Source organism: Nanorana parkeri, unplaced genomic scaffold, assembly GCF_000935625.1.
Source record: "Nanorana parkeri isolate BGI_ZX_2015 unplaced genomic scaffold, ASM93562v1 scaffold874, whole genome shotgun sequence".
NCBI classification, from domain to species: domain Eukaryota; kingdom Metazoa; phylum Chordata; class Amphibia; order Anura; family Dicroglossidae; genus Nanorana; species Nanorana parkeri.
In genome coordinates, this window is record NW_017307142.1 from 205138 (window position 1) to 215003 (window position 9866).

The 9866-nt window shown below is 44.4% G+C and overlaps 1 protein-coding gene across 1 annotated transcript in view; it reads right to left on the bottom strand.

The window, feature by feature from the left end:
• Nucleotides 1-565: 565 nt before the first annotated feature.
• C3 (complement C3) overlaps nt 566-9866 on the bottom strand; it is an 82542-nt gene continuing 73241 nt past the window's right edge. The window contains exons 38-42 of the mRNA XM_018565704.1: nt 8403-8492; nt 5481-5567; nt 5312-5395; nt 2322-2457; nt 566-710 (exon numbers count right to left, since the gene is read on the bottom strand). Coding sequence (XP_018421206.1) covers nt 569-710; nt 2322-2457; nt 5312-5395; nt 5481-5567; nt 8403-8492 — 539 coding nt within the window. The 3' untranslated portion in view covers nt 566-568. The remainder of the gene's footprint in view (nt 711-2321; nt 2458-5311; nt 5396-5480; nt 5568-8402; nt 8493-9866) is intronic.

Below are 9866 nucleotides of genomic sequence, written 5' to 3' on the forward strand. Positions count from 1 at the left end.
ACTATGAGGTTGAGTGATGTTCACTCACCTCATAGTTCTCCTTTGATAATAAACTGTGGAGCTTTCATTAAAAAAAGTTCTACTGTTGCATATTGTGTAATAGAAGGTGTTTATTTTTGCAGACTGGTAAAGTTACAGACATGTCCACTTTCAGTTAAGCCTAGCATGACATGTCCCTGCAATTATATTAACACTTCCTATTACTTCCAACTTTAGAGCAGTGACCCTAGAGGACCATCCTGGATACAACTGTTTGGTTCTGGAGGACACCTTGACCTTTCACACCTCTGCCACCCCAAGAGGTTGTCTGGGAATTTGAACTTAGATGGAACTTACTATTACATTGTATATTATATACACTTCTTAACAATAATAAGTTAAAAAGCAAAATCATTGTTGGAAGTTGTAAAATGTTAAGCAGACCAGTGGCCAGTGTACACTGAAACACACTCAACAGCTAGCATAAAATGTTTTATTGACATAGAAAATGTAACAAGATTTTATTAACACATTGAAGACCGTCAATTGAGGAACGGGAAAGAGAGGTCATTGGATTTCCAGGTTCACTTTATGATGGACAGCCATTAATCTCCAGATTTTCAGCAAGGATTGCAAAGTCATCACATAGCTTCTCATTAGCTCGGTTCTGGCATTCTCTGTTGTTTGGCCACCATTCGATCCATGTGTCTTTCCCGATAATGTAGGAGTATCTATAGAGAACGATAGAAAAATATTCAACAAGTTATACTAATTAAAGGTCAACTCCACACCCAAAACTGACAAATAATACATTATGGGGACTTTGAAGCAGTGCTGTATCTCCACCGGAAATTCGCAACTGCACCCAAATGCAATAGCCATCTCAAAGACAAATGATGATGTTATGTAACCCTGATAGAGACCCCATAATGCAGAACAAATGGGAACCTCGGCTTATATTCGGGACGGCTTATACTCGAGTATATACAGTAGCTGCAAATGGCTGATGTCATTATTGTGTCCTTGTATTAAAAAGGGAATGTACTTTAGAGACAAAGCAATAATTTTGCCACTTTATAGAGCGCTGGTTCGGCCTCATCTGGAGTATGCGGTTCAGTTTTGGTCACCAATCCCATGCTGCTGCCTTTCACCTTGTGACTGGGTACAAAGTTACAATGATGCAATTTGATCCCTGGGGGAGAGGAGATTGAGGAAACTCTTCCTCTTGCCTCAAACAGTTTTGGTCACCAATCCACAGAAGGGATGTCCTGGAGCTGGAGAGAGTCCAGAGAAGGGCAACTAAACTAATTAAGGGGCTGGAGGACCTAAGCTATGAGGCAAGGTTGCTAGATTCAGACTTGTTCAAGTGAGGAGATTAAGGGGGGACATGATTTTAATGTAGAAAATGTTTAATGGTGATGGCAACATAGGCACTAAACTTTTTACATGTAAACTCCCTAACAATGACTAGAGGCCACCACCTAAAAATGTGGAGTTAAGATTTAACCACAAAGGGCATAGAGGATTCGTTACTGTCAGAGTGGTTACATTTTGGAACTCTCTGCCACAAGCAGTGGTATCAGCAGAGAGTATTGAATCATTCAAAAAAATCAGAGACACCTTTAGACACCTTCATCAGAGACTGTAACATACAGGGGTACTCTTAAAACCTAGGATCACACAGGGACTCACATACACATACGCACCTACTACACACACACATAAAGGTTGAACTTGATGGACCTGTGTCTTCATTCAACCTCAAATACTATTTAAACATGGAGTGAAACATAAATGCAAAGCAGTATATGCAGCTGTGCTCTCCAAGAAACAGATGAAGGCAACGAGTATGTGAACTCACTGCCATCCTCTAATTTAAGCAGGAGATCACACAAAGGAAGCACCGCACCTCCATGGCTCAGGAAAAAAATCAAGTGGACTGTTTGGAAATCTTTGCCCATATTTGACTATTCTGTCTGTTTTCTCATTTCTCTGGCCATCTTAAAACCTAAAATAAATGAGGAAGAAATAGAATTGTCTTCTACACTGCCAAGGAAGGGACCCTATCCGGCCCATTGTCCTCAGCCAGCCAAAGCCTAAAAACCAATAACAATAAGACAAAATCGAATTAGGAAATATGTTGGCCAATGTTAGGAAACACGGCATATCTGCTAGGAGGCAGAATGTTTAATTATGAGGTTTTATCAAAGATTCCTGATTCATTCTGTAAAAAATATATATACTTTTCTCAGATCCACATCCACAGATCCCAAGATGCTTGCGGAAACCAAATTATTTCTAATAGTGCTTTACTATGAGTGTTTGTGGATGAAGGAACTCACCCAGACGGCTGGTCCCAAAGGTCACCACCGATTCCCCAAATCAGGTACTCCCGTCCTTGCTTCAAATCCAAGGATTTACGGCATTTAATGTGACTGATGAAGTTCCTTTGATTGCCCTGAACGCGCTCATCTGTACCTGTTGTAAAAATTTTTTTTAAAAAAATGGGAGAATAAGGAGGAGTATAAAGCGTATTAAAATAAAGATTATTACACAAGCTATTCAGTGCATATAAACATTTAAAATGATCAGTTTTCTTTAATACAGGGTTCTCATTGTCAAGTGCTAATTCCTGGTTAGGGTGACTTGTGGTAACCAAGCAAAACCAATTATGCTCTTTTCTTGGGACTTTAGCGTAATAAATTCTGACCAATTGCCACGAGTTACCACATATAAAAGAGAGCTCTTTATTGTTTACAGCCACATGCCATCACAACTGACTGACTTCCATCATACAAGTTTCCATCAACTTCCACAGGAGAGGAGGGGCCTATCATATGGTAGGAGCGAGGGGGCTGTGCTTTGGAATTGACTCTTCCTGAGGGCCGGTTCACACCACAAAGAGTGCATTCCAGAGCGTTTGGCCTCTGGAACGCAACCTGGTCGGCTCCCTGTGTTCAGGGGCAGGAGGGGGCGTGGCGGTGCATTGAAGTTAATGGTCCCTGCAATGTGATCGCCTGCACTCGAACGCGTGGCACATTAGTGCCTGTGTTCCGGTCCTGTACGATCTGCAAAAAATGCTGCATGCACTATTTTTGCAGCTCGCACTGGACTGCGTGCGATCTCACTGCGGCCGAGGGGCGTGACTGTGGTGCCACTGACGTAAATGCACCGCCACTCCCCCTCCCGCCCCTGAACGCAGGGACCCGGCCGGGTTGCGTTCCAGAGGCTGTATGCTCTGGAACACACACTTTGTAGCGTGAAGAAGTTACTTTACAAGGAAGTTCTACTGGTGGACATTCTTCTGGTCTCACAGCCAAAGATTTTTTTAGTTTTGGAAGGAGTGTGGGAATGTTAGAACATCTGTTGGGTTTTTATTCTTGTCTACGGTCCCGTTATACAGACTCACTGGAGTTGATTTACGAAAGACAAAATAGACTATTCACTTTACAAGGGAATTTTCCAGTTGCAAGGAAATGCTCCCTTAATGAATGAGGTGAAGCTTTGTTGACTTCCATCATCCAATCACGTGCAAGCAAAGATACTGTTCTTTTCATTTTCCTTGCACATGATTGGGTATACTTTCCAAAGTGAATTTTCAACACGTTCACTAAGCTAAGGGTTAACTTCCTTCCTTAATCTCCTTGCAAAGTGAGCCTTCTGATGACCATTATCAATGGAACAGAAAGCAATGGGAACTCCAAGAAGTTACAGTTGTCACAGCAATAGAGGGATAATCATCTAATGGGAAATCTAATTCTGGTGACAGCTGTCTAAGGGGAGTATGTCCTCCCGCATGAATAATACGTCTTACAGGGGTTGTATACATTCCCTACTCTGTCCCCCCCAAAAAACTGGCTTAAGGGTGAATTTATAAAATAATTTGCAGAGCCATTCATCCTGAGAGAATGCATGTGCATTCGGTCTGTACGAATGGAGGCAAAAACAAATGTTAGTAATATATTTTCTTTTCAGGTTGAATGTAATGTCAGGACAATACTGCATTATGGCCACTAGATGGAGCCAAGGATCACAGGAAATCACCTGAAAAGAAAATATACTAATAACAGTATTTTTTTTGCTTCCATTTGGACAGAACAAATGTATATGCTGTTTGTTATGGAAGCCTCCATGTCCTGGGCACCTGGAGGAAACTGAAGGTCAGCCTCCGCCCTATCGACTATGGCCCTTGGCCTAGAAAGGGATTCTGTTTTTGGGAGCTGGGTACAAGGAAGCCATCTTAGGATCCATGTTTCCCAAACCCTATCACCCAGTTCTGAACTGGCTGTGACATTTGGAATGCAGCAGCACACAAGGGGGTAACTCTGGACCTGAACTCCTATTTACATCATTAAAGTCCATTTGTGCGATTGTGTTAACAATAGGATTAACATAACTCTGACACTAGAGGGGGATATTCACAAAGCTAGCCGAAGGCTCTAGCCCAGGGGTAGCAAACCGCCGGCCCTCCAGCTGTGGTGGAACTACAAATCCCATGATGCACCTCTCTCCGGGAGTCATGTCTGTGGCAGTGAGAATCTTCCAATGCCTCATGGGATTTGTAGTTCCGCCACAGCTGGAGGGCCGGAGGTTTGCTACCCTTGCTCTAGCCGTAGCTTTGGCTGATCCTTCGGGCTAGCTTCGGCCACCGGAGCCCTTCGGTTCAGTTGAACCGAAGGGCTGCTGTACGAGCTATTCACTAAAGCCCTACAGCTCCCGAAGGCGGCCGAGCGGCTCAGCTGAGCCGAAGGCATATGCTTTGGATCGTCTGAGCCGACGTGACACCGGAAGCGGGGCGAACACCTCGCAAATGCCAGCTGGAGCGGAGCCAGCCGTGACCTCACAGTTGCAATTCGCCCAGTTGCAATGACAGATCAGCGTCCCCGGGTTACCTGGGGACGCTAAACTGTTGTTAAATAATGGCAACTGGGCGGAGCTGACTGTGACTTCACTACTAGCTCCGCCCAACTGTTTTTTTTTTCATTTAACATTTATTTTTTTCTACTTTTTTTGACTGATTTTCTATTCTGCTCAGTACCACGGAAGTACCGAGCAGAATAGCAGAGCTAAATGCTGCTCGGCGGCATTTGGCTATTCACTCACTGCCGATCTGCCCCTATCCAGATGTAGGATCGGCTGAGTCGAAGTCCTTCTCACTTCGGCTCAGCCGAACATGCAGAGCATGTTCGACTGACCGAAGTGCAGCCGAAGCTAGCCGATGTACGGCTGATTTCAGCCGTGTAAGCCTGAAGTGAATAGCAGAACAGCTAGTAGTGAATAGCCGATCGTCAGCAAAGCAATCCATTTGTAAAACTTTGTATTTTTTTCTTACCTAGCTTGATGACCTTGACTATGGTCATGACGTAATTATCGTAGTTATCATTTGGTTCAACCTTATCCAGTCGCGCCTTGTATACTGTTGAAGAAACGTATCAGCATCAGCAATGAATAAAGAAGCATCGACAACAATAAATAATGATTCGTGTAAACACGGTTCTCACCATAGTCCACTCCTTGTTTACAAGCTCTCTCCATCCTTTCCTCTGCCGTAATTTGACCTTCAAGCTGTTGCTGCAAGAAGCAGTTTGCTGCAAGACAAAATACCTGAGGGTAAACTTTCAGGTAGAGGTGCACCAAAATGGAAATTTCAAAACCGAAACGAAACCCGAAATGAAAAAAAAATTGTCAGATCGAAAATGTTTTTATTTTAATTTTTTCACATTTTTAAAAAATATTTTATTTTTATTTATTTTTTATAAACTAATTGGGGGTCTAAAGAGGCCCCTGATATTTCCCTTTTAAAATAGAAAAAGAGATTGAGGACTCAATCCTCAATCTCTTTTTCTGCAGCCCCCGTTATCAATGAAAAGGGATCCTCTATTCTGAGTGTTCCTGATCATTCAAACATGGGGACAGAGTATGTTTACTCTAACCACAATTATGAATGGACAGGAGGGGATGTAGATCACTTCCCATTCATTCAGAATTGGGGATATAGTAACCATACTCTGTCCTCAATTATGTACAAACACTAAGCGATCACTGATCACCGACTGCCTGTCCCCGCTCTCCTCTCTGACACGCTGTCACAGGAGGCTGAGCAAGCGGTGCAGGGAGGAGAGCTCAGCCTCCTGTGACAGCGCGGCCAGTCTACGCCCCCACACCGCTCTGCCGGACTGTGATAGGAGGCTGAGCGGTGTGGGAGGAGACGCCGGCCGCTCACAGCTCTCTCCTCCCGCAGCGCTCGACCGGCTGTCACACTTTCTCTCCTCCCCGCTGGGACACAGAGCAGCGCCCAGCAGGGAGGAAAGAAACCAGGGAGGCACAGATGTATCGCCAGGAAAATGGCACTTTCGGCATTTAGCTAAAAGTGCCATTTTCGGCCGATATGTTTCGTTTTACCAGGTGATTGAACACTGGTCAGAGCTGTGAGGACCCTCATGTTACCCCTCCCTCTCCAGGAAATCCTCACTTTTTCAGCAAGCAATAAAGGAGACAAAGGGAGGGTGCTGTGTCCTCTACTGTACTCCAAGAAATGGAATTATCTGGTAAGTCAAAAATCCTATTTTCTTGAGCGTACAGTACGCGACACAGGCAAGCAGAAATGACTGGGATGTCCCAATGCAATGCAGGGGAGGGCAATATGTCTGTGAAGGTTCTCATTTATCCAGGTCATGGTATATCTGTAAAAAAATAAGTCAAGGCAACTGGACTTCCTGTATTTTTCTTGAAGATGTTTCACTGGTCAGCCGACCAGCTTTTTCATTCTGAATTGAGAACGCTGGTCGGGTGACCTGTGAAACGTCTTCAAGGAAAATGCAGAAAGTCCAGTTGCCTTGACTTATTTTTTTACAGATATGAGGGGAGGGCAGCAGCAAAACCGCCACTGACAGGCCCAACAACAGAATAAAGGGAAAGCCAAGTCACATGGCAGCCTTTAGGACCTTACAGCAAAAATTTGCATCAGCAGAGGCGCAAATATCCATTCAGTAGATCTTAGAGAACATGTTACCAGGAGGCCAGGTGGCAGCCTTGCAAATCTGCAATATAGATATGCCTGATGCCAAAAAGCCAGAGAGTCACTGACAGATCTAGTGGAGTGAGCCTACACAAGGAAGGGTGGAGTGCTACCCTTAGGGTTAGTTCACACCATAAGCAGTGCATTCCGGTCCGATTCTGGCCGGAACGCACTGCCTCACATTGCGGCCGGCTCACTTTTTTGCCGGGCTGGAGGGGGTGTGGTGGGCCATTGAAGTGAATGCTGCAAGCTCGCACCGGACCGCACTGCAGGCACAATGTGCCTTGAGATCCTGTGCGGGGCGATCGCATTGCTGCTGGAGGGCATGGCTATGGTGCCATTCACTCCAGCCCGGCAAAAAAGTGAGCCGGACGCAATGCGAGGCAGTGCGCTCCGGCCAGAATTGGACTGGAATGCACTGCTTATGGTAGTGAACTAACCCTAAAGAGAGTAGGCATGCACATTTTAGATTGTTAAAGGTTTGGTTGGCCAAGGAGTGTCTCAAGTGGTGTCCGTCTACAGATTTATAACTGTCTATTGATCATTTTGAGTCAGATTAGTAACAAACCACTCACATCTATGGGTATCAATAGTCATTGTAATGCGTATTCATGGGTTGACCTTTATTTTGTTTAAATGTTTTCATAAATCATGGAAGGGTTGGATAACCAGCAAAGTAGATGTCAGGAACTGGATCTGAACCCAGGGCCTCTGCTGTAGCTGGCAGTGGTTCTACCTGCTGAGCCCCCTTAGAACCTTGGATAGCTCCTTGGCTGATCTCCTGTGTAATCCTCAGGTGAGCCTAGTTTCTGCTGAACTCTGAACTCCGAACTCCTTGCTCCTCCCTTGAACTTCCTATTTAAGTTACGCCTCTGCACTTCCTGTTTGCCAGATTATTGTGCTCCTGCCGATATCTTGCTTCTTTGCTCCTCCTGTGATACAATCCACTCATACTGCTACCCGTGTACCGACCTTTGGCTGCTGATTCATCGACTACTCATCGTCTTCTGCTTCATACCTAATACCTTTGGCTACTGACCTCGGCTTGATCTCTGACTACGCTTCTGACTGCTCTTATACTACTACCGTCTGCTTGTGTACCAAACTCGGCCTGTTGACTACACTTCTGCCTGCTGTTTCAGCTACTGAACTCCGAGCCTGATCCAGATCGTGACAGTAGATGATTTAAACACAACCTGCCGAAACTGAATAATCATCATTGGGAAGGCTTTTTTCTATGTTCATAACATGGCTGCTCCATGGTAATAAGGTGACCAGTTTTCTGTAGTCAGGCCTGTATGGCACGGTCTTTCTATTGTGTGTGTTTGTTAACGCTTTTGTGGTCAGTAATTCTTATGCTGCTCTTGCACTTCCATTTTGATCGCCCGATTTTTATGTGGCTTACCTTCAGCACATCGGCATACATCGTCCCTGCAGATCCTCCCCAGTAATTTGCTGCCGTCATCAAAATGGTAGAATTTTGTGCATCGGCTTTCTACAGGAAGAAAACAATTACAATGAGAAACTAGCAGAAGAGATGCAAATAAATATTCTCAATTTCTCATTAAAGTGTACCTAAAGCCCAAACCTTTTTGTTCTTCTTTGACCGAATGGAGAAGTGTTAGCCCCCTTGTACAGGTTTTATTGTCATCTGTATCTCTGTTAGGAGGATTGACCCTCTGTATTTGTCCTGATGGTCACTGGGACTGGAAGTGGTGGGAAATCCAATCCAATCAGTTCTCATCACAACAGCAATAGAGAGTAACACTTGTTGCAGTGACAACTGTCTAGGAGGGGGGTTTCCCCTCACTTTGGAGGGATTTCATTTCACTTCCTGATATGTCTACAGCACAGGAAGGGAAGAGAAATCTCTCCAATGGGGCACACAATCTGGCTTTAGGTACAGTATACTTATAGTATCTGATATTGCTTTGCAAATACCAGTGCTGTTGACCATAGCCCTTAGATGATGGTTAGACATGGAGGAACAATAAGGGCTTATGTACACCGGCTTTTGTTTGATTTCTAACTGCTTTTTTTCCCCATACAAGCTAATGGGTTTGCAAAGCAGCTTGATGCAGCTTAGTGGTCAATGGTGGTCAAATGTAGGTAAAAGATACCTGTGAATGAATTCAGATAGAACTTAGAAGTATCTGTTACAGCTTTCTCATCAGCTTTTACAGTCTCTGAAACTGATTTCATAGCACTTGTTAGAAGACTTTCTGGCTGGTTTTGTAATTATACTGCGCTGCATGTTTCCACACTACACTACAAAGGCAGGAGATTATACACTACGGCGTCAGGACTTTTCTCATGCCCACACACCTAGACTAAAGATAAGAATGTCTAAAAATCAATATACGTTTTGTTTGCAACTGCACTATCTGCATATAAATAAAGTTGGCCTAAAGTTATGAGGATTCGGTAGGTTCTGATGAATCCAAATGAAATGCTGTAGAGCTGAATCCTACAAAGCTTTTGACTACGGAGATGGAAGGTACATCTTATTAGAGGCTGTGGGCTCAATGGGTTTAAGGTGAGCAGAAGGGATATTAATGAGCAGTTTGGGAATCTCAGTGTGAATGATGTTGTTGGTGAACCTTGTGTTGCTTGGGCTGATATACCGTGGTTTCATTCACACCTAAGAGCTTTGTTTTGATGTATTATGGCACACAATAACATGCCTTGTGTTAGGAGAGAGCATTTATTACTAATGGGTCGCCAATGCACCACAACGGATGAAAAAACCTTCATGATCCTTTTTTTACCAACACAGCACACTACGAAGCATGATAGAATCTCCCGGCTCCGTCCCCCCTCCAACTCCGTCCAATTCCCCTGGCTCTGTCCTCCCCCCACCGCCCCCACC